The sequence below is a fragment of the Rattus norvegicus genome, chromosome 12 (genome assembly GCF_021556685.1).
Source record: "Rattus norvegicus strain SHRSP/BbbUtx chromosome 12, alternate assembly SHRSP_T2T, whole genome shotgun sequence".
Taxonomy (NCBI): domain Eukaryota; kingdom Metazoa; phylum Chordata; class Mammalia; order Rodentia; family Muridae; genus Rattus; species Rattus norvegicus.
Window position 1 is genome coordinate 14,648,359 of NC_141545.1, and position 25,383 is coordinate 14,673,741.

At 46.9% G+C, this 25,383-nt stretch overlaps 1 protein-coding gene across 1 annotated transcript in view; it reads right to left on the reverse strand.

Annotated features, from left to right (window-relative positions):
- Positions 1-389: 389 nt before the first annotated feature.
- Positions 390-25,383, reverse strand: part of Polr1d (RNA polymerase I and III subunit D) — a 33,554-nt gene continuing 8,560 nt past the window's right edge. Inside the window, exons 2-3 of the mRNA NM_001037787.1 lie at positions 10,785-10,859; positions 390-1,081 (exon numbers count right to left, since the gene is read on the reverse strand). Coding sequence (NP_001032876.1) covers positions 811-1,081; positions 10,785-10,859 — 346 coding nt within the window. The 3' untranslated portion in view covers positions 390-810. The remainder of the gene's footprint in view (positions 1,082-10,784; positions 10,860-25,383) is intronic.

A 25,383-nucleotide genomic window follows, 5' to 3' on the forward strand; every position in this document is an offset into this window, starting at 1 on the left:
TGAACTCAAGTGACTGGCTTTGTGGCAAGCAACCTTACCCACTGAGTCATCTCCCTGGAGCAAACGTTTTTGGTTTTGTTGTTGTCTTTAAATGAAAATGAGAAGAATCTGCAGCCACGAAGTAGACGTTCACTAATATGGAAGGCCGGAACTTGGGGGAGGGTGCCGGAAGGTTCAGGAGGAAGCAAGTGTTGTTCTCAGTAAGTTCCACACAGCTTTAGCTATGGCACACATCCATAGCCGAGAGTCTGGGGAGCAGTGAAATGGGGCACAGTATTAGCCTATACTTGCCCTTGTGCCTGCTTCTCCGAGTGAGCGCTGACTGGCAGCATGGCGGAGTCCCTCAGACTGTGAGCTTAGCATCTGGTACCCAAAAGAGGAAACCATAGTGTTTTTAAATATTTTATTTATTTTTTGAGAAATTCTGGGAAATGACCACAAAAGTGCAGTACATCAAAAAACTAGGAGTTTCTAACAAGCTCAAAATCTCAAATTCTAAAACTCCTTGTTTGAAACGAACTTCAGGTAAGGTAGATAAAGACAACATCGATGTGCAGGGCAATGCGGAATCAGCTTGCTCTCACCACGACGCCTTCAGGATAAGGTAGTTACGATTTGCTTTAGTAAAGTTTTTCTTTTCCTGTTAACAAGAGCAACAAGAACAACAACACAGTACCAAGAGACACCGTAAAACAAAGGACCCACTGAGGAAGTCACTTTCGGATGTCAGAGCCCGCCACCTCCCGGCCTCCTTGCCTCGCTGCGCCCAGTGGCAGGTGCAGTACGGGCTGGGCTGGCCCTGCAGCCATCTCATCGCCGGCTGGGCCTTGGGTCACACTTGTCCCGGGAGGCCCGCTTCCTTGGAGGAGAGCAGCCCACTGAGCCCCGGGCTGAGTGAAGGCTGCGCTTGTAGGAGTGGCTTCTGTGTTTCTTCCCACTTGTTTCCTTCTGGTCTTGACTTTTGCCAGGCTCCTTACTGCCCTCTTTTTGTTCGTGGTCTTGCTCTTTATGGGAGGGCAATGTGTTCTTAATTGTGTTAATAAGGAATCTTTTATTCGTACCAGCGAGAGGACACTTCATCCTGTGGATGTGAAGAGGGAAGAAGACATCATAAATGCAAGAGTTAAATTCCCTCCCTGTCTGGCCCACGAGCCAGATCAGTACAAAAGAATTCAGGCCCCACAGAACCAGTTCCTGAGTTTGTCCGGCTTTCCTTGCCATACAGTGCTGGAGCAGGAGGACTGCCATGATTTTGAGACCAGCGTGGGGTACCAGGTCAATTCAAGTACCAGGTCAGCCAAGGCCCTGGAAAGGTGGCGCAATGGCCCTGTGCCTGAACGTTACAGTGCTACCTCATCAGACTCTACAGTCCCCACAGCAGTCACACCACAGCCCGGCAATGGTGGATTTAGGGAAAACTCACCACAGTCTAAGTGTCTAGCTACCAGCAAGCAGGGAAGCAACTGCAGGCAGAAGTGTGTCAGTGCACTTACAGCTAAGGTTCCTTCCAGCAAATGAGCAGAGGCACATACAGTGAGGGGTGACTGGCCACTCAGGGACACAGGACAGTCACGGCATGGACAATGTTGGAGCAAAGAAGCACTGACTGACTCAGGTGAGTACAGCATGACAGACAGGCCCTGGCGAGTGCTGATTCCCAGTTATCTTTAGAGCAGACAAGAGGGTGCTTGGTCATAGAGCAAGAGGCACGAAATGCAGCTCGCTGCCCCTGTGCTGCAGACAAAGCCACCACACCAGCAATGGCACCCCATCTTCTGCTCCACATACACCCTTTGCAATACAGAGGCTACAAGTATGGAGACTACGAGTCTAGAATGAATGGAAGGTCTGGGGCAGGGGCAGGCCCTCCATGCAGTGAGGTGACATTTATCCCGAAGCCATGGTTGACCACAACTCATGTCGTTGTTTAATACCGCCACAGCTACTATAATCACCCGTGGTAGTTAGTGCATTACAATCTGGCAATCAAATGCCTCAGCGTGTGGCCATCTGAGAAATGACACTCCTTCATTATTTACATACTCCCAAGGTTTACCACGTCCCCAACACTGTCCCGAAAAGGAATGTGAAACACTGGATGAATATATGCCTGTGTCAAATGCATATGTAAAAGCATTTACTATACTTAAAACCTTATGTATGCGGGACATTATACTAGGCCTGTGCAACAAAGATAAGCCAGGCTCTCAGTGGGCGATGTCTGCTATGAGGGGACAGAAGCAGGTGGGCATACAAAGGGTTGCTGTGCGGACTGAAAGCCCCAGGGCTGCAGCACATGGACCACTGGTACAGACTGTGACTGCACAGCAGTCCACTCAGGACTCCAATTTACCTTCAGTACGGACAGGAGAGGGAGGTGGCCAGCAGGACCAGGAAGCACTCACTATGCTGCAGAGTGCTATCAGGCAAAAAGAGAAGAGCTTGGCACAGGGGCCGACGATGCTTCAGTCCCTCGGCTGGAGGTGGGGTGGGGTCTCAGCAAACTTCTCTGGCCCCATAATTTTAAAGCACAAGAGAGAGACTGGATTTCTGTGGTTCTGAAATATGGCAAAGGGCTTATCTATGACAAATGTACAATCCTCCCAGCCTCCCCGCTCAACTGAGATCACCTCCTGTTTGTCTATCCACCAGAGCGTAAAAAAGCCAAAGGCCAAAAAAACAAGTCTCTTTAACTCTTTCTTGTGCCTGGCTGCAGGAACTACCCACTGGCAAGCAGCAAGTCCGCATGGAGCAGAAAACCGCCCGTCTCCAGGACTGGAGAAGCGATCTCCTTTCTGATACTCGACCCGCTGGGGATGTCGCTGTGTGTGGGTGGGAGGCTCTGAGAGTGAAAAGCTGGTGGCAGAGAGTAGCCGAGATGAGGTAGGCCTCTCCTCTCTGCCTGCAGACAACCTGACCCCCTCCGGAATGCACCCAACACCTACTGTAAACCAACCAGTCAAGAACCCACAAGCTGCTGCTCCACGGACCCTCGACTGTTGCTTCTTTCCCTCAGGCATCACAGCAGAGAGAGAAGTGGGCTGCAGGGAATGTGGGCAGAGCAAAGATGGTTTGCAGACAAGGAAGCCAGGCAAGCTCAATGTATGTTTATAAATTCCTTTATGCCCACTGACGTAGGCCATCTGGGCCAAGAGTTCACTTCCAAGGCCCCTAACAAAAGCCTCAGAAGTGCGTTTGCTGAAACATTCCCAAGGCAGTGCCCAGCACCAAATGATCCCTTTCTTTAGAAAATAAAAATGGTCCCACTCATACTTCCTCTAGTTCAGCAGCCTGTCGGCCTCTTGCTCTATGGTCTATGATCTTTCTTATAGACCACCCTAAATTTCACAATCCCACTCACATTCTAGTTTAAAAACTTAAAACCACTACTTATAAATAAACCTTTCTATGCACTTAGGAAAACAAACCATGGTTTATGTGTGAGCAACTAGCTCTCTGTTCCTTTAAGGGCTATGCACAGAGATCATTCTCCAGGCAAGGCGGGGCCTGCATGGCTGCCCAGGCTACTGAGTGCAGGTGTGGTGTCTGCCCCTGGACTTAGTGCCAGGCCACTTTAGAATCTGCCTAGCGAGTAGTTACAATTCTTTTCAATGAACTAGGATTGGTGTTTTTTTCAAACACGTGTGCACTTTTAGAATCACTTGGGTGTGTGTTTAGAGTACCAAAGCCCAGCTCCCACTCCAAAATCACAACAGTGGGAAATAACATCAGTGGCTCTTTCCTGAATGGCAGAAGCTGAACTCTGACGGAGTCCCAATGTGTAGATAAAGTTGGAAACACACCAAGTGAATTTGGCTTGGCAGGTAAAATGCTTGTTATTTAAGACTGACAACGTCACTGGGAAGCTGCAGACAAACCTTTTGTCCCAACATGTGGGAGGCAGAGGCAGGCGGATCTCTTGTGAGTTCAAGGCCAGTCTGGTCTACAGAGTGAGTTTCAAGACAGCCAGGGCTACACAGAGAAACCCTGTCTTGAAAGTCAAAACAAACAAAAGACTGACACCTGGATCCCGAACTCAGGTAAAGGCAGAAGCAGAGAACCAACTGACCAGAGCTGACCTCTGACCTCACGTGTGGCCTGTGCCCACACAGTAACAAAAATAAAACAGTGAGACTGTTACCATGAGGGAAAAAACCCCTGAATTTCCTTACTGTCTTCAAATATCTCTAGATATCTGAAGTTTGCTTCACATACTTTAAAAACATTTATTCTGTTTTTAATTATGTGCAGGCGCATCTGTGCGTGTGAGGGAGTACAGAGCTCGTAGAAGCCGGAATAGGGGTCAGATTCCTTGGAGCTGGAGTCAATCTTGGCTCCTTGGCAAGAGCAGTACACACTCTCAGCCACCAAGGCATTCCCTCACTCCCTCAGGTCTGAAAATAAAGTGTGTGTATGTGTGTGTGTGTGTGTGTGCGCGCGCGCGTCTGTCTGTCTGTCTGGAGAGTTCAAATGTGTGTCCATGCATACAGAGGCCAGAGGACCACCTTAGTTGTCATTTTTCAGACAAGGCCTCTCACTGGCCTGCCCTTCGATAGTTAGGCTAAGCTGGCTGGCCAGCAAAGTCCCATTACTACCTCCCCAGCCCTAGGATCACAAGCCCCCTCTGTCAAACCCAGTATGTTTTGCATGGGTTCTGGGACTCGAACCCAGGTCATCATGCTTGCAAGGCAAGTGCCTGTGCCCCTGAGCCGGCCCCCAGCTCTTACACGTCTTTTCCCTGTTATTTTACTTTTAAAGTTTTAAAGATTTCTCTATCTTCCTGTGTATGAGCGCTCTGTCTGCATGCATGTCTGTGTACCATGTGTGTGCCTGGTGCCTGAGAGGCCAGAGGTGGGCGTCAGATCCCTGATCTGGGGCAGGGATGACTGTGGGTGAGCTGCCATGCAGTGCTGGGAGCTGAACCCAGGTCCTGTGAAGAGTGGCAAGTGCTCTTAACTGCTGAGCCATCTCTCCTGCCCCTCACAGTTACATTAGATAAGGACCCTAACCGAACATCTTACTTGATGTGCCTCAAGTCCATCATTCACAGGAGCCTTCTTTTCTCCTTGTAATTCACTTGTTAAAGCACTGCATTTCATGATCTGTAAAAATCCACACCTTGGATGCTAGGACTGCAACCTTCGATGTCATTTAAAATGCCCATCTGCCCTCTGGAGTAGTTCTAATTAGAGACTGACCAGACCCTGGCTCAGTGCCTTAACCACAATGTCTTCTCCCCACTCCCCTCTCTCTCTGTGTGTGTGTGTGTGTGTGTGTGTGTGTGTGTGTGTGTGTGTGTTGTCATTGCTGCATCTTTTTGTGAAGACTCTCCAAGTGAGGAGGCTGTGTCTGTCTGTGGCTCTGAAGGACTAGGGTTGAGTGAGGCCGCACACAGGCTTTATTCCTAGCGCCATAAACAACAATCACTAACATGTTGGGTTTGTCACTAACCAACATTCAGCAGGAAGTGTCTTTTCCCCAACCTGACACAGCTAGAGCCATCTCAAAGGGAACTGCAGTTGAGAAATACCTCCATAGGACCAGCCTGTGGGCAAGTCTGTAGGATATTTTCTCAACTGACTGGTGATATGGGAGGGCCCAGCTCACCGTGGGCGGGGCCACCCAGCAGACTCAGCAGCCACTGATGGTCTTTACACAGCCACAGTCAAAGACTGGAGCGAATAAATGTTTCTATTGCCTTGGGAAATCAAACAGAACTTTGTATGTGCTAGGCAAAGGCAAGTGCTTTAGCACCGAGCTATGTCCCCAGTCTCCCTCTTTTAATGCAGGTTTTACTATGGCATAATTTGCATAAAATGTACATAAGTTTATCTCTTTTGAAAAGATTTATTTCATAGGCATGAGTGTTTGCTTGCATCAGAGTATATCCACCATGTACAGGCCTCCAGAGACCAGCAGAGGGTGCCAGCCCCCCCACTCCCCAACTGGCATTTCAGGTGGTTGTGAGCCACCATGTGGGTGCTGCAAACCCAGTTTTGGAAAAAAAAGCCAGGACTCCTAACCACTGATTCATCTCTCTAGTTCCCAGGTTTACTAAAACGACTGGTTTTCTGGGCTTTGACCAATACAAGAATCAGATTCTATTACAGTCAAGATACAGAACATTCTCAGAGTCCTTCTCTAACCCCTAGGTTCCAGCTGATGTCTCTTATGTCCCAATGCCAAATAAGTGGAACCGTACACTGTCGCGTTTGTATCGGATTCTCATAAAGCCACTGGGATTCATCCAGGCAGTTTACCACAGCCATCCTGTTTGGAGTTTTATAAACAAAGCTGCAACGAACACCACTGTGCGAGGCTCTCCTTAGATTTCAATTTCTAACTCGCTCTGGTAATCTGCTTGAAGATCCTGTGTGGTAAGTGTATATTTACGAGAAACTGCCACGTGCTTTCAAAGTATTTATATGACTTTACATTTCTGGTTGTTCCACGGCTTTACTCGGTCAGCCAATCTTTTCACATTTTCACGCATTCCCAGCAGAAGTGGTTGTACTGTTAGTAAGCATTTTCTAGTCTAGTCTGAGTATCTGTTTACTCGCTAGTCCTTTAGTTACATTAGTAAACTCTTTTTTTTTTTGTTCTTTTTTTCGGAGCTGGGGACCGATAGTAAACTCTTCTTAAGCCAGATTGTTTGCCTTACACAGTTCGGGGCTAAGGATATGACTTAAGTGCTTGCTTAGAACTGCACGAGCCCTGGGCTCAGCCTCCAGTCCCGTAGAAAACCAAACCAAACCAAACCACTGAACATGGTTCTCTGTTTCATCACACCCTGTCACACAATTGCTGGGCTAACGCTTCTGAGGGAGGAGATGCTGGGAGTTCCGTCTGGCACTCCGCACTCAGCTTGTTTGCTGTCTTGAAGACATCTTTTAATGTCCCCAGGGTCCACCTGGGAGTTGCTATTTTGCTCAGCTGGTCTGGAATTTACCGTCCTCCCTGCTTCAGTCTCTTATGTGCCGAGCTTACAGATCTGAGCCAGCACCGTGCCTGGTGCAGCTCTTTCATGAACGTGATTGTGTCAGTTATTTGGCAGTGCTGAGATGTATTTGAACCTCTCCGTGCACATTATGTGATCAGTGATCTGGGTCTGGCACTCTTCAGAGGGACCACTAGGGTTTGCAGTGTGGTATTTCTCACAACCTGTCTTAGTTGGGTTTCTATTGCAGACCGTGAGCAAACGTAAGTTGGAGAGAAAAGGGTTTATTTGGCTTACACTCCCATCACTGGAAGAAGTCAGGTCAGAAACTCACACAGGGCAGGAACATGGAGGCAGGAGCTGATGCAGAGGCCATGGAGGGGTGCTGCTCCCTGGCTTGCTCCCCATGGCTTGCTTGGCTTGCTTTCTTATCGGACCCAGGGCTGGGCCCTCCCCCATCGATCACTAACTAAGAAAATGCCTTGCAGGCCTGCCTACATTCCAATTTTATAGAGGCATTTTCCTAGTTGAGGCGCCCTCCTCCAGGACAATGCTAGTGTATGTCAGGCTGGCATACAACCAGCCAGCCTTAAGGGTTTCAGTATGTTTTAGGTGACTCAATCATAATTTCTTTCTTTCTTTTTTTTTAAATCATATTATTCTATCTTTGACTTCAGATTGGTTCCAGAGACTTTCCAACCTGCTGTTAAGTCTTTGACAGAGAAAGAAAGTTTCTTTCTTTCTGGCATGACAAGCTTTTCCAGATCTTACTGAGTTTTGTTCCTGTGGAGTAAGAGTTTGGCTTGACCTAAAGGGAGGGCTCATCTTTGCTCTCGGCCTCTGGAAAGTAATCTACATCATACGTGACAGAAATGTCTTTGTTGAGGGTGGAGCTGGCCACACCTTCCAGTCCTAGAGGAGGGCTGGCTACACAAGAGAGATCAACTATGTTGATGTAAGGTGAGAGCTTTAGGTCATGTGATATGGGTCAACCCGGAAACTTAAAAAAAAAAAATCAACCATGTAATCAAATCAGTCAACCATGTAAACAATCAGTCAACCATGTAATGAATCAGTCAACCACACCTACACAATGGAGCCACAGTAAACTTTGCACATGAAGATTCGTGGGCCCTTCCTGGGCTGGCATCAGCCCTCTGTTGTCTGGGAGGCAGCGTGTTCTGACTCCTTAGGGGAGAGGGGGAGAGAACCTTCCCTGGTCTCCTGCTCTCATCCTGCCTTATTTTAGTCTGTATCCCTTTCCTGTAATGACCTATAACCATGAGTGTAACAGATTCTAGCAACATTGAAAGTTCTAGCAAACCATTAAGGCCTGAAGGCATTCTGGGAATCTTGGTATGAGAAATGAAGGCTATCTTGCCGGAGTAAGGTCTCTAACCCTGCAGTCTGGCTTATTCTGAGGACTGCTTCAGGTGTGCAAGCAATGGCCCCTCAAAGGACCTGCCTCCCAGCGAGAAAGTACTTTGCCTTAGGCTGGTCCCAGGCCTTACTGCTGAAGGCTAGGCAGTCAGTATTTCTGACAGGCTTTTCTGTGTCTTACAACTTAAAAGAAAAGGTGTTATCTGGAAAAAGGAAGTGCAGCCCGGCTACCATGGACATTCCCAGTTCAAATTTAGGATGACAGATGAGGATTTTCCTTCTGACTTTGTTGTCTTATACTGGACATCCTGGTGCGCAGTGTGGACTGTCCTACTCTGTAAGATCAGCCCGGGAACATGGCAGTACCGTCCCTTCCTCCGACAGACTCAGAAGCCATGGCAGCCGTGGGTTTAATCTCAGCACTATCGTCAGCACCACAATGAGGGAGACAAGGGCTTCACTTTTTGCTTTCTTTCTTTTTCTTTTTTGGTGTCCTAGAAATAGAGTCAGATTTTAGATTACTTGAAATACGTCCTTTCTGTATGCCCCTGGGCCAAGAGACCCCAGGCGATAGTTTATTTGGGTCTATCTGCTTTATTTTGCTTGATTTTTAGAAGTTTGAAACTTTTTCTTCATTTGATTTAATTTAGCTTTATAATTTAAGAAAACTGTGTGCACGGTTTAGAATCCAAATGTACAAACCAAGGATGGGAATGGAGCTCAGTTGACAGAGTGCTTGCCTGGCCAGGGTCAGAGCCAGTAATGTTAGCACCTGGGGGGCAGAGGCAGGAGGATCAGAATTTTAAGGTCAAAGCGGTAGAGAGAAAGCTCAGGGGTTAAGAGCGAACACTGCTCTTGGAAAAGAGACCATGACTGACTCACAGCACCCACACCAGGCAGGCAGCTTACAGCAGGCTGTGCCTGCAGCTCCAGGGGATGCAATGCCCTTTTTGCTTGGAGGGCACCGGTGCAGGCACGCACACAAGCACACAAGCACACAAGCACACACACACACACACACACACACAAACACACACACACAAAATTAAAAAAATTTAGTCATTCTTGGCTGTGCAGGGAGCTTGACGGCAACCTAAGATACTAGAGACCCCATCTCACAAATAGAATGAAGGGCTGGAGAGGGTTCAGTGGTTAAGAGCACCGACTGCTTCCACAGAGAACTAGAGTTCTATCCCCAGCTCCCACACAACCACCTGTAACTCCAGTGCACAGACATACAAGTAGGCAAAACAGCCACACATGTAAAATACAATAAGAAAAACAGGTGTATTTAAAAGTAAGTATGATAAATAAAAAAAAAAAACAAAAAAAAACAAAAAAACAAAAAAAAAATAAAAGTAAGTATGAAGTGGAGGGGAGTACCATGAAATGCTGCCTCCTGGACATGACATGGCTGTCACACTCATGACCAGGAGGCAGCTATGCAGCTTGTCACCCTCAGGGGAGCAAGCCAGTCAAACCCTAACGTAGATGGGGGAGGTGACCTCTGGGCACCATGCCTTAGTGACCAGCTCCTGGAAGCGGACAGCTGCTGGGAGGAGAGAGGCGTTCTCTTCTGAGGGTGTTAGGTTGCCATGCTCTGGTGGACGGCCCCACACCTACACACATATGGAGGGGGTGCAGTGGGTGGGATACAATGGGGAGCTGGAGGGGGAAAATTGGAGGCAGATTGATCATATTTCACTGTATACATGTATGGAAACCTCAAAAAGAAAAAAAATTCTATAAAGGAGAGAAAAGAAACAAAACTTAAAACAAGCTACACTGGAACCGCAAGTGCCCGCTCTTCCTCACTGTCAGTCACCCTTGTGGTCCTCCTGGGTCCCACTGGGGAACGGCTGGTTGTAGAGAAAGCTCCAGTCTAGCTACTGACTTAGTACCTGCTGGGACTACGAGCAGGCTGGATGGACCAGTCGGGTTGTAGGTTAAATTCTCCTCTGCTCAGAGTATTAGGCTACGTTTATTTTGTGTGTATGTAGAGGGCAGAGGACATGAGCGTTCGTGGGATTGAAGTCAGGTCGTCAGGCAGCCTTCACCCACTGACCCATCTCACCTACTCTTTTATTGTCAAGTTTGAGCAAACTCTAGCTTGTATAGAAACTCCACGGTAAATGTCGGATCTACGGGCTAAACCGATGATTGCAGCTATAACTGCTATTGGGGCAGACATATCTCAAATCTTGTGAACCAAATAAGTGATAACCTCCATCCCACACTGTGTACACATACCCCTGCCTGCTGTGCTTTGCCGGGGCTCCTCAAAACTCAGTGCACCACAACATTCCTACCTCACAGCAGCCTCTGGGTGATTTTCACAGCTCCCAAGGTTTGATAACCTCTATTCACATTCTGTCATCTCCAGCCAACAATTATGGCTGCATCACTCCCGTGGTGACCCTCCTGTAGAGTGTTCATTAAGCTTTAAGGAGCTTACTCAGGAACTTACCAGCCCATCGGCCCCATTGTCTCTGCCCGGGTTTTCCCACGCTTTGCCTCCTTTAACAATTCTTCTATGGCTTTCCTGTTGGGAAAAGACAAGATTTCTGAGAAGCAGACACACACAGACTTCTGGACATCACTACTGCATGACTAGAACCTTGGTTAGACAATTGTCTTTAAATGGCTAGGGCCTCACATGCTAGGCAAGCACTCTACCACAGAACTGTGTCCCATCTCTGAAAAAGAAGTGTCCTCTAGGCCCTCTGCACACGTGCAACAGATGTGCAGCTTGGTTTTCCTGTGGGTTCCCTAACAGCAGGAGCAGGGACTGTCTCCGACTTTGTTGCCAGCCTTTGGATCCCTTTCACATAACTTGGCTGCCTTGTCTGGCCTCAATAGGAAAAGATGTACCTAATCCTCCTGCAACTTGATAGGCGGAAGGTTGATATCCACTGGAGGCCTCCCATTCTCTGAGGAGAAAGGGAGAGGGTGATGGGGGATGGGTAGGGAGAGGGAAGGAAGGAGGGAGAGGGAACAATGGTTGGGATATAAACTAACTGAATAAATTAATTTAAAAAAGAAAAAGAAGTGTTTTATGGGGGTGTCTTACAAACTGGAAATTGCAATATAAATTATTAAGTTATATTTCTTTTTTTTTTTTTCCGGAGCTGGGGACCGAACCCAGGGCCTTGCGCTTCCTAGGTAAGCGCTCTACCACTGAGCTAAATCCCCAGCCCCATATTTCTTTAATATAAGAATTCTGTTTCATCTTAATCTGAAAAATAACCAAAAGACACGAGTTTCCAGATGTATGTGTGTGCGCATTTAAATGTTCACAGTAGTACAGAAATGGCAGTGCTGAGGCCACAGCTCAGACCAGAGCGCCTGTCGCCTGCCTAAGATGCATGAGGTACAGGGTTAGGTTGGACCCCAGCACTCTCGTTCTCCCCCCCTCCCCCCCCTCCCCCCACAGTCTAACCAAGTGTGGTGGGAGACTGCTGTGTCTCAGAAAACCCAAAACAAAAAAGTACACACGCCTGGGATGCCAGTTAAACGAACAATGGTAAGTGTTTCTGCCCGTCATTGGTGAGGGGATCTTCTCCTCTCTACTCCTGGCCAGGCATGATGGGCACACCTTCAGTCTCAGGACTCAGAAGACAGAAACCAATGGATCTGTAAGTTCAAGGCTAGCCTGGTCTACAAAGGGAGTTCTACATTAACCATTTTAAAACCAATCCCAGACACAGTGCTGCACTCATTAGCCACGTCTGCTATGACGGTGACTCAGCTTTCTGCAGAGCGGCTGTATGCCTCTCAGAGTCACCTAGCACCAAAGTCAACAGAATTAGCTCGAGATAACTGGGTCTGTGTGTCTCTTTCAAAATGAATCTTTATTTGCATGTGTGTACACCAGCATGCATGGGAAGACCGGAGGTAACTTGTATGAATTACTTCTCTCCTTCACATGAGTTCCGGGGATCCCACTCAGATCAAGGTCGGTAGCCTTTCTCACCAGCCCCTCCCCCAATCTGAGTTAAAATGATGTCCATCCGGGCAGTAGGGAGTATCTAAGGCAACTAAACAAAGGAGAGAATGAAAGGTAAATACATAATAAAGAACGAAGGAAAAGGAATGTACAAGGACTAAAGTCAGAGCAGTTATACCTCAAAACAGCGGCTCAGAACTGAGTCAGGCGACCTGCAGACACCAGAGCTGAGGGACACAAGGACACGGTGCCTTCCCAAGTCCTTAAGAAGTCACCTTTGATCAACTAACTATAAGGTACTGGATATGTCACATGGTGGATGGAAAAACAGGTTCCGATTAGGGACGTGTTCTAACAAGCAGGGCTTGGTGACAAAACAGGCTTCTCAGGGAACTGGCAGGTCCTGCACCATCCACTGCTGCCCTCTGACAGGCTCTGGACATCACTGTTCCTCAAGTCCATGACTCTGTCAAGCACGTGTGAGAACCTTCTGGGCAGAATGCAAGAGAAGCTGACTAGAGCAACCCGACCTCCTTCCCACAGGGCAGGGTAGGACTTGGAGAAGAAAGCAATCAGTCGGCTAGATCTCCCGAAAGGGCTGGAAGCCCAGAGAAAATTCTGACTGGAAAGTGTGAGGGAAGCCGGGTGTGGTGGCTCACACCTGGAATCCCCACGGCAGAGTCTCAGACAGGAGGATCCTCAGCATTGCAAGGGCTACAGAGAGGTCCTGTCTCAAATAAACAAAGAGCCAGGAGTAGATGACTGGAATTCCACAGGACACCTGCAAAGGCCGCCCACAGCTTCTAAGGAGCCAGCAGGGACGAGTAGTTTAGTGACAAGGTCTTGTGGATCTGTAAACAAGACACAGTCCCAGTTCTTCATGATTTACTAAGACATGAAGAAATTCAGGATATTTGAACGTAATTAAAAAAAAAGACCATTCAACTATGTGGGGCACCTGCCAGCATCCAAGGAAGAAAGTATACACTGCAGAGGCTTGGAAAACTCAACTGGAACACTGGGGTGGTTTGCAAAGCGAAAAGAATTATTCATAGATACAAGATGGGTATCTGGGTATGGTGACCTGTGCCTGAGGCTCCAGCATTCAGAGGAAGGTCCAGTCCAGGGAGTGTGAGGCCAGCCTAGGATACACAATGACACTCTGTCTAAAGCCATGAGAAAGGATGGGTGGGGTTCAGGGAATGAGCTTTGAGCTGACCGTGGTTGTGCACACCTGTAACCTCAGAAGGTGAGGGGAGGACCAGGAGTTGAAGGTCAACCTCAGCTATAAGGACGTATATAAGATCCCAACTCATAACCGTGCAAAATGACAGCAGGAAGAGGCATGGAACAGGTTGTACTAAATGAAGCCATTGGTTGGTAAATACCACAGCCTCCAAGATGAGCCAGGCCTCTCCCCACAAAGGCTGTTGTCACAGTTACACTGCAAAGGAAGACCCATGTACAGACCCATGTAAAGCTCAGTGTGTGGTGCACTCATGAAAAGGTTGAGAGGATCAGGAGCTCACTTTGTAGCCCTAGATGGCCTGAACTTGTTATGGAGAGCAGGCTAGCCTCAGACTCCTGAGCTCTGCCTGCCTCTTGGAGTTGGGATAACAGGCATGTATGCCAGTATGTCAGGGTTAGGTTTTTAAAATACTTATGCCATGGATTTGAAAGGAATGCTACTGAAATCCTTTAATTTCATGTCCATGCAGACCACAGAGAAAGAAAAGTACTGCTTAACTGACGACAGAAAAGCCAACCAGATGGAGGGCTGCTTTTTTTAGTGATGGTGATCATCTTAGCTGCCTCACGAGGCTGTTAAATAGCAGAAATTTAATTTGGCTCAAACTGTTCTGGGGCTATAAGCCAAACTAAACTCTGGCTAAGTTGCTTTTGGTCATAGTGGTTTGTCACAGCAACAGCAAAGAAAAAAGGGTTACATTGGAAAGTATCTTATCCCAATGTTCACTACAGCATTTCTCACAGTAGCATAGTTATGAAATCAACCTGTGCTGCTCAGTACAAAAGGGACAAACCTGTGTGCACTGGAATTCTTCTCAGCCTTAAGAAGACAACAATGGGGGTTGGGGATTTAGCTCAGTGGTAGAGCGCTTGCCTAGCTATCGCAAGGCCCTGGGTTTGGTCCCCAGCTCCGAAAAAAAAAGAAAAGAAAAGGAAAAAAAAAAAAAAGAAGACAATGGAAATACTGTGACCTGTGACAACGCAGACAGACACTGACTAGGAAATGGGAAGGACACTAAAGTGCTTACTTAGCCTGGAAGCTAAAACAGGTTAAGTTGAGAAACGGCAGCAGAGTGGTGCTAACCAGGTCTGTTGGAGGGAAGGAAGGAGGGGAGTCTGGGGGATGACACCCAGAGGACGAGGTCAAGTAAGCTACAGGGCAGCGTGGCGACTGTAACAGCTGGCACAGAATCCTTGAAGATCTCAAGAGTTCTCACCACAGAAAGGAAAAAGCAGGTGAAGTGCGATGTGTAAGCTAAGTAGCTTGACTACACCACTCCATAGCGCTCGACGGACTTTAAAGCAGTGCTTCTCACCCTTCCTAATGCTGTGTCCCTTTAATACAGTTCCCCATGTTGTGGTGACTCCAACCGTACGATTATTTTCATTGCTACTTCCTAACTGTAATTTTGCTACCGTTAGGAACCATACTGTGAGTATCTGTATCTTGATGGTCTTAGGTGACCCCTGTGAAAGGGTTATTTGACCCCAAAGGGGTTGCACCCTCAGGTTGAGAATCACTGCTTTAAAGCATGGCATAGGAAATAAATGTCCTCAGTAAGCTGCTACTTTACATTGGTTTAATTAAATCAGGATATGGTATTTGCAGCAGAACAGTAGACAACAGATGACAGGGAAGAGGAAGCCAACAGAGAGCAAAGCAGCAGAGCAGATCCTGCAGGACAACATGGGCCAGCGGTGAGGAACGGCCATGTCTGAGCTCCTGTCAGAGCAGGGTGGCCATGAAGCAGTGGAAACACAAGTGACTGTAGGAATTACAGTCATGGCTTCAGATGCAGAATGAGGCCAAGTACAGGTCTTCCTTCCATGATGGAGGGTTTGGGTCCTCTGGGGCTGTCCAAAAGACTCAGCAAAGATGCATAGCTAGAAAACACCCTTTCCCTAGGGAGGGAGAGACCCAGCGGCGAGAACTAGCTCCCACTTTGCTTTGGCTTCTCTGTACACAAGCAGGAGCCTCATTCATCCATGCAGACACTCCTCAGACACCATTTCCTGGAGAAGCTGACTGAAATGGATCCAGGCTAACTGGACAGTGCGGAAGCCTAACGCAGCTCCGATACCCTGGCTGACTACAACACTGTATCTGCTGTGACAGCTGTCCTGCCGCTCTTAGAGCCACGGAAAGTGGCACAGATGGTGACAGCATGTGGTAAAGCACAGCTGGTCAGGGATGATGAAGCATCCCTAGAAAAGGAGAAGGAAGGGACTTGGGTCCCATTGTCCCTCCACAGCGTGAGGGGTACCACACCCCAATTTGCACTAAGTTCCATCTCCTAAAGGCTTCTCCGCCTCTCAAAGCACCATCTAAATGCAAACCTTAGTGTATACTAAGTCATGTGTACCTCCAAAACCATGAACTACAATGACGAGAGAAGGAAGGCTGACACTACTGGGAAACCCAGTCCTCTCCTCACCTCTTCTCTTGTCCTTTTTTCTGAGATAGGGTCTTGTTATGTGGGTCTGGCTACTCTGGAACTCACTAGGTAGACAAGGATGGCCTTGAATTTATGAAGATCCATCTGCCTCTGCCTCCCGAGCACTGGGAACAAAGGCGCGTGATACTACGTGGGGCCAGAAATGTTTTCTTTATACAAACTTCTTCTCATTCAAGGATGCGGGTCAAAACATGGTTGTGGTGTTTCCTATGTTATGAGCTACATCAAGTACTGGGCCCCATTGATAGGGACACTACAGTGGATCTGTGAGGCTGGCTACCCACTTTGTTCCAGGCAATTTCCTTTGGATACTGACATAATATACATGATTTGGGATGGGATACAAAATAGTGACCACGGTACCTATATACCTATACACAGTACCATATACCTATGCCTAACCCTTACAGCTCCTCTGTGCCGACTCATAGAGAAGGAAGCAAAAGAAACTCAGGAGGCTGCAAACACACTAAAGTCACAATAACAAACAGGTAATGGTGCTTGGGATATAGCCAGGCCGGCTGACTTTAGGACCCAGGATCTTGACCCTTTCATCACAGCTCTACCGCAAGTGTGGACAGCCTCTAGAGCTTAGTCTACAGAGGGAGCCACGTGAAGGGGTGCGTGAGTGCGTGCGTGCGTGCATGCGTGCGTGTCTGTGTGTGACCTGACACCTGTATTCGCAGTCACTGCAGTTACTCGTGTGTAGGCGACTGCTGAGAGGGGATTATTACCACAGAGTGACTTCGATGTCTTCGGTTAACAGTTTGTGTGGGCGATTCTTTACTACCTCAGCTCTAAAAGGAAGCACTGTTCCGTTTATAGGCCACCTGCTTGGCCATATGTACGCTGACCTCATTTTCAAAGCAGAAGCATTCTTACAAGTATTTACTCCTAAATCACCATACAGAAAGTCATTCGTGTTTACTTCGTTTTATAAGATCTGACTAAACATGCCATGTGTGTCTGTGTGTGTATATGTATGTATGTGTATACATGTGTGTGTATACTGTGTGTGTATGTATGTGTGTGTATGTATGTGTATATATATTTTATATATATAATATCTCTTATTGAAAATAACTGAGGCGGTAGTATGGGACTGCTTAGGAAACAGTAAATTCAAAATGGAAAAGTCCATTGATTATATAACCCATCTGATAGGCCAACTGTTAAAATGAAATATATATATACATATTTATATGTATATATATATCCCATTGAAATATTAATTGGGAGAAATATATCTAAATAGAGAAATAAGGTCAAAATAACAATTAAGCCTTTTTACTCATTGAAAGTATTTGCTTACATTTCACAAAAAAGACAGACAAAATTGTGCAGACCACAAAAAAAAGTGTGTGTGGAACGGAGCTAATATCTAGCGCTCCTGCCCTCAAAAGCTAACAGCTAATGTGGCAGCTGTCTGAGCTGAGCAGAGGATAGGAAATGAGAATGACTGAAAGGCAGACTCTTATCAGGCAGCCACTCAGTTTCAACGGGAGAAAAGTATACCACAATGAAGAGTCTCTCTGAGTTCGCTACCACGGCTCCCTTAAACTCAGGCAGAAGTTTGGCATATTCCTTTGCTAAACATAACAGACACAAGAAAAGCCCTCTCATGGAAAGCTGGGTCTGTAAATCACTCTCCTAAAAGAGCTTGGTTCTCCACTGAGGCCTGCAGACTGCCCTAAACCTGCTGCAGGCAGAGCTCTTGGCTCTCGCCTTGAGGATGGCAGTCAGCAGAAGGTCTGGTCAGCTCGTCGGAGCTGTTTTCCTCAGCATGTCAAGGCTGTGGTACAGGCTGGAAAACAAGCTGTCCTCCCCACAGATCTCAGCCACAATTCATCAGATGATTATAAATTATACCCAGAGCTAAAAGCCCAGGAATGGAAAACAAGGAAGATAAGAGAAAGTTCCAGAACCACAGGCTCCTTAAGTGTTTTCATGTCTTAACGCATGTAGAAACTAGTCCTTTGAGTCTGCTGTTTTTAAGATAAATAGTATACCTATCATTAACTGAACTGAGTGATTTTTAACTCAGATATAAAACGTCTGTACATCTAACATTTAAAAGTTGGGGCTGGAGAGACAGACGGTTCAGCAGTTAGGAGCACTGGCTACTTTTCAGAGGACCTGGGTTTGGTTACCAGCTCACACCCACCTGTGACTACAGTGACCGGGGATCTAACTCCCTCTCATGGGCTCCACAGGAACCAGCACACGTGATACACTCACACATCTGCTGGCAAACACTCACAACACAATAACAAACTGATCTTTAAAAACAAGTCTAGCGATAAATACACCATGAGAAGAGGAAGAAGAGCCGGTAGGTATGCTATAGAGATCTGAGTGACAGACAGAGCTGGTGAAGAGCCTCAGGAACTGGGCACGTAGGCCACACCAGAGCCTGGGAGCTCTGATCTGTCACTTGGATTGACAAGGTCACCGGACAGGTCTATCTTCCACCCTTCAGGTGTCAAACAGTGCTTTGAGGGATTGTTAATCTCCTCTACAAAAGCAGCAGCAGTCAACAGAGCAGAGCATATATATGAATGTTTTCACACCAAGAACTAAGCCCAAACATGTACTCTGCAAATAATTTACTGAACGAGTCAGCGAATTCTTGACTCCTTAAGCGCTGCTGTGTCAAGTTTCCAGTTGTATTCAGGTATTAACTCATGTAGAATGAACTTAAGTAGGGCAAGGAGGCTCCAAATCCCCTTTCACAATTAACACACACACCAGGGCTTAGAGAGAGAACTCTGTTTCTATATAGTAGGTTAATAGAATCCAAAAGCTACACACAAGTGCACGTGCGCGCACACACACACACACGCGCGCACACACACACACCCCACACACAGCCTAACTTGGAGCCCAGTGGCCCTCTAAAGATGATGGTCAAAGAACTGAATTTAAGTGGCTCACTGTACAAGTGGCCGGAGCTATATGACTAGAAAGTAAAGGGATATAAACATTTACCTTCAAAGCTGAGGGTTGCTGCGGGGCTCAGATTCAAACATGCTCTGTATACTTAGTTCAATGGCAGGGCTAGTATGGTGGCTCACACCTTTAGCCCCAAGTCTGAGGCCAGCCTGGTTGACATAATGAGTTCTAGGCCTATCAGGGCTACTCAGTAAGACCCTTTCTTTTAATAAAAATATAAACAACAGACAGGATTCAGAGATAAATAGAAGGAAGGAACCGGCTCAGGGGGAGAAGCCCAAGACAGAAGAGTCCGTTAGAGATTCCATTAGCCCTCATGGCTCTACCCATCACACACCAGCTGCTAACCAGAAGAAACCACCAGGGCCAGGCACTCAGTGTTTTGGGCATCAGAGGCCAGCGAAACGACAACCAAAACCCACCACACACTAAGGTGGCGCTGTTTTTAAAGGTTTAAAACGCTTCAGCACGATCTTCCCCTGGCCCTTCATCAATGCCACGCTTTAAATAGCTGTACATCCTGGAGCCATCTCCTCTACTACTGAAACACAAACCGCCCTTGAGACAGAAAAGCAGCTGCAGTGGGACAGGATGGAGCCGTGCTAGCCGAGAGTCTAGGGTGGAATTAAAACCAGAACAGGTGCACAGTGGGGACCACGGGGTTCTTCTATGTGAAAGACCACATTGGATGTTCCAGCAGTGCAACGTGGCTCCCCTGACCACACACCCTTGTACAGACTGACCAGGGAAGCTCCTTTTCACTGCAGGTGCTGGGACCCGCTCACCCTGTTACACTTCACCTGGGATACGACTCACGGGAACCAGGCCATGTGTCACCTGTCTGTGTTCGTCCCTACATACACTGTGTTTCAACAAGGCCCCAAATCTAAGTATTTACAGCTCTCTACTAATATCATTTAGAATGAGAAAGCCCCAAATGAATTAAACTGCTTGGTAAAGCCCCATTAAATATACTATTATACATTTTTATAACTGTAAGATGAAAGTTACTCACATGTCACCATCAGAAGTCAGTTAGCTTAGGTGTCATACGAGGCCAAGGAGATTATGGTTTAGAGAGGATAACTTGTCCAAGACTAAATAATTATCTGACTGGGGGAGGGGAGCTATTTAATCCCAAATTACCAACAGTATTCCTGACCCTACCAAGCAAGAATGGGCTGCCAGGCCCTCTGGGGAGAAGACTCAAAAGGCTAAGGTAACTTATGACAGTTCAGCACATTGTCATCACCCCCGAGGACAGCACAAGGCCCCACATTAATGCTGCCTCAGTGTTGTCTCACTCCCACTACGGGGGACACTCTGAAACACACAAGCTGCACAGCAAAACTTGTTATCTGAAAAAGCCCATACTGAGTAGAACTAGTCAGTAACTGGCCTTAACACGCGTCTCGGCTCTCCGAGGTGAGGGCTCACACAGCTTCCATTAGTTTTAACTGAGAATATACCGAAAGTACCTAAAAGAGGAGACAGAATCTATAACACTGATTAGACAATGAGTCTCAGTTGGGCTGCTTGACAGCTTCTGTGGCATTGACAACTACAGAACTATGGAGTCTGTTAAGTGGAGACATTCCTCGCAGCCTTGAGAGCTTCTATGGGGATTAAATATAATTATACATATAGTAATGCAACAATAGGGCCCTGAATATAAAAAAGGTGCTATTTTAAGATTTTAAAAACAACCATTTTGTAGGTATGATTTCAATAGAGTATTGATGGCTGTACATTTGTTAAGAAAAGTACACACATATTTTCTAATACCTATCGCATACACAGTATTACAGCATGTCACTTCATGGGCTCCCGGAAGAACCCTTGACCTGGCTGTTCCCCCTTCCTCAGTGATGAGTAACTAAGGCTTTCGGGTAGTGGTGCTGATATGTCCTGGGTTAACAGTAAGGGGCAAAGCTCTGACCTTGTGTCTGCACAACTTTCTTATTTTTACTCATCCACGAAGATAATTCCCATATTTTTGAGGCTGTTCAAGAGGTGTTTTGGAAAAATGTAAGTGAAAAAGTTAAAATGAATTCATTTAAAGATGATGATTTTCACAAACCAAGTCTTACTGTTAAAGCCTACGTGTGTCCTGAAGCCATCTCTAAGCCACTGACCTCTGCATGGCTAAGACTTGCTAGCCCGAACGACTTAAGTTTAACTTGTACAGGCCTCGGTTTTCTTTCCTCTAGGTGGGAAGCCATCAACTCTGAAAGGAGGGTTCCGCTGGTTCCCGCTGAGTCAGTCTCACTCTGCAGTCAGAACTACGTGGTGGTAGGCCATCTGCTTTCTGCTAGAAAGAAGCCGAGGTGGCTCTCTCAAGTCTTGGCTTGCCGGGAAGCACACAGCTCACACAAGGCCGACCCACTGGAACAAGCCAACGGAAGGGAACCTTCTGCCTTGCTTGCCTCAAGGCTGGGCAGCAGACAGGGACACACCCATAGGCTGGCAATCCTAAAGACAAGCCGTTTTCAATCAAGGTTTCTAATCATAAGCCTCTAAAGCCCCCATTTTCACCATCCATTTACGGACAAAGTATAATCTTCACATGAAGACAGGAATAAAATTGTAACATCAAGCCTGAAAGCTTAGATCACAGAATTGATACAGAACATAAATCCAACCCCTTTCCTCTGACAAAGAAAATGATGGCTGCGCTCCACGCCTCATCTTCGGAATGCAGCACTAAGTGAAACATGTCTCCAAGTCCACAGATTAATCACTCTTGAAGAAAAATCCTGCTAAGTATTCTTAGCTCCAAGATCTATGCTTAAGAATGCAGACCAGAGCAAGCAGGCAAACCAGGATCTGAAAGTCTTTAAATGAGGAATCTCAGCGATGCCTGATCCTTGAACTCTGAGTTCCAATTATAATTTATTCTGGGATCCCAGTTGGTCAGAAACCAACACTTATGCAATGCTGCTCCCAGAAGACACAGGTTATTAAATGAAAATTGCAGTGCAAGGCATGGGATACCCCCCTTCTAGTTATTGGTGAGGCAGGCAGGCCCCAGAAGTCTCTAAGACAACACAGGCTGTAACCATTGCCCTTGGCTACCCTCCATAATAACCACAGCTAAGCCTCTATTTGGCTACAGGGCTAGGAAAACAATCTCAAACCAAGCAAGAGATCTCCTTCCTGCTGCCGAGCTTTCAGTGTGGAAGGTGCTAGCTATATAAGCTGTGAGCCTAGGCTGGTTGTATCTATTGGTGCAATCGTTGTAGTCCTGTTAGAGGGTCACGCTCACTTTCTGATTGGATTTGAGGAAATTTCATGTCTGGTACTATAATCTTCATCAAAAGCCCATACCCTGGGGAGGCCCAAGAGTAGAACTTGCTATTTTTAGTTCACTAAATTTTAACATTGTCAAATTGCTTTCTAGATATTTATGTTCATATCGACATATTGGGGATGCACTCAACCTTAATCAGAAAAGCTCCTTCTTTGTAGCGGGCGGAAGTCAATGCAGAGACACATTAATTGATCAAAACGCTGAGACTGAGTGCTCAGCCCGAAATGCTGCGTCTTTGTCATCAACCACCCCGGCTCCCTGCCAGAGCCAGGGAATATCTTGAAAAAGGAGGCGGAGAGAACGTGCGAGCCAGAGGACAGGGAGGCGTGCAGAGACGCTGCTTCTGGACACAAGGCTATTCCGTTCATGCACTCACAGGGGTGTGGTTATCCATGCAAAATCAAGCCAGTCAGGATTTCAGCAGAGTTAAGAGTGGGTGCTCTCCAGGCCTCACCTTTAGTTCTTTTTTTTTTCGGAGCTGGGGACCGAACCCAGGGCCTTGCGCTTCCTAGGTAAGTGCTCTACCACTGAGCTAAATCCCCAGCCCAGGCCTCACCTTCAATGTGGAGCCACTGGCACTCAACAGCTACGAGGAAGGAGGATAATTCTCTGACGGTGTTCCAACTGGTGGGTCGCTCATGTTCCAGTGGACGGCCCCACACCCACGCATGGGCAGTACAGACTGAATAGACTTAATGGATTATCAAAAAAAAAAAAAAACCCACATGAAGTTGGGAGAACATGTTAGGGGTCATAAAGGGGGGTGGAGGGCATATACTTGATTATAATAAAGAAAACTTCTAATTAAGAAGGAAATGGACATCCACTGATTAAATGTCCATGAGGCCGCAAGGGAGGGATACAAGTGTCTGTCGTCTTGTTGTAAAGCAAGCGTGTCCAGACGGTAAGGCAAACGGCCATTACAAATGCCCCAGTGGGTTCTTGGTTTTGTCTTTCATAATGTTCAAGACTATTTAATGGATGGAATTTCTGAAATTCTAGAGTATAACGCAAGGACAAAATAACATCTGTGTAATCCTACATAGTTTGCCATCTTCTTTTATTTTATTATAATTTACTGTCTGTGAGCCTCCACCTCTGAGACCAGATCATGTGTGTATAAAGCAGAAAACGCAGTTCACAAATCCAGTGCGCCTTCATGCCAGCTCTCTTTAATGTGCGGGTACTCACTTGGGTTGACGCCCCCAAATCTAGAGACGCTGACCAATTCTCCTCTGCTCAGGCTGGACTCACCGACCTGGCCACGCCCATCAGATCTGCCTGGATCCCATTACACAGTTACTTCCCTGGCTTTCTTTGTCTAACCATGGCCGCCCTTTACCTCAGTGAACTCCTGGACAGGCCAATCTCTTATTGTCCATGTGACAGACTATGAAGCTACAGACATGTGGCTACAAACTGACCCAATAGTTATTCCAACCTCTGAAATTCAAGTTCAGCTCTTGAGATATTTAATAAGGAGAAAAAAAAAAAAGAGTTCATCTTACCAAGCATTCACTATGGGCCAGGCACTGTTCTAAGGCATCAGTGAACATTCAGACAAAAATCTCTACGCTGAGTTTTATTCTATAGTGTATATTAGATTGTGTGTGGGTGGGGAGATTGGGTGAGAGAAAGCAGCCAATATGTAAATTATGTATACATAGTTACATATCTATATATACATATATGTATACACACACACACACACACACACACACACACACGTTTGAAGGCAGGAAGTACTATAGAAGGGGGGTGGGGGTGGGTGGGGTGGGGAGAACCTGCAGTGAAGGGTTTGGGGAAGGAGCTTGCAATCAAGAGTTAGAAGAACGGGTGCCTAGTGTTCTGAGCGCGTCCTGCACACAGTGATGATACATCAACATCCTGAGTTCACACTGGCTGATGAGTATTCAAAATCAAGCCGTTAGGAACGATCAGTCTTGCAGGTTTCCTCCCTGTGTAGAGCTGACATTCATCACACGTACACTTTCATTCCTTCACTGCAAACCAGGAACTCTTTGCCCCTACAGCTCAGAGCTAAACAGACAACTAACGAGTCCATCCTAACGAGTGAAGCTATGAAGGAACAGAATAAGGAAAGGCCGTCAAAGTGCAAGGACTTAAGATGCTATTTTTCGTGGTGACTGCAGTAGGTGGCCTCCCAAATGGTCCTGTGGTTTCCACTTGCCAGGGTTTCGAGTAATCCTGGAAGCGGCCTGGATGCACTGAGTCACCTTTACCATAGGGACTGGTGAGGTGTCACTTCTGAGATTAGGGAATACAGAGGATGGCTTTAGTGTGGTAGTTGTTCTGGGGGAAACAAGCAGCCAAGGTTACTGGGCAGCCCTTGACGTCAGCCCAGGAACAGGTCCTCCTCCATGCAAGCCCAAGAACTGCAGTCTGCAGTCCGCAGTCTTGTTGGAGACAGACTCTGAGGCACTTGGCTAAGCCCCACCAACATTCCTGGATCCACAGAAACTGAGAAATGTTTTGCTTTCAGTCCCTAGGTTTTGAGGTAACTAGCTACGTGGAAATGAGTAATCGACACCACCGTCAAGGGTGATGTTCCTGAGCAAACTGCCTTGCAGTGGGCAGACCATAGGAAAGTGTAAGGGAAGAGAATCTTAGGCAAGGGGGCTGGAGAGATGGCTCAGCGGTAAAGAGCACTGACTGCTCTTCCGGAGGTCCTGAGTTCAATTCCCAGCAACCACATCTGTAAGGGGACCCAATACCCTCTTCTGGTGTGTCTGAAGATAGCTACAGGGTACTCATATAAATACTAAAATAAATACATGGTACTAAAATAAATAATTCTTAAAAAAAAAAATCTTGGGGTTGGGGATTTAGCTCAGGGGTAGAGCGCTTGCCTAGCAAGTGCAAGGCCCTGGGTTTGGTCCCCAGCTCTGAAAAAGGAAAAAAAAAAATCTTAGGCAAGAACAGGACAAGGGACAAAAGCACTGAGATAGTTGTCTATGAAAGATGACTGTCTTACTTAGGGTTTCTGTCACTGTGATGAAACACCGTGGCCAAAAGCAACTTGGGGAGAAAAGGGTTCTTTCAGCCACACTTCCACAGAACACAGCAGGAACCTGAGGCAGGAGCCGAAGCAGAAACCATGGAGGAGTGCTGCTTACTGGACTGGCTTGCTCCT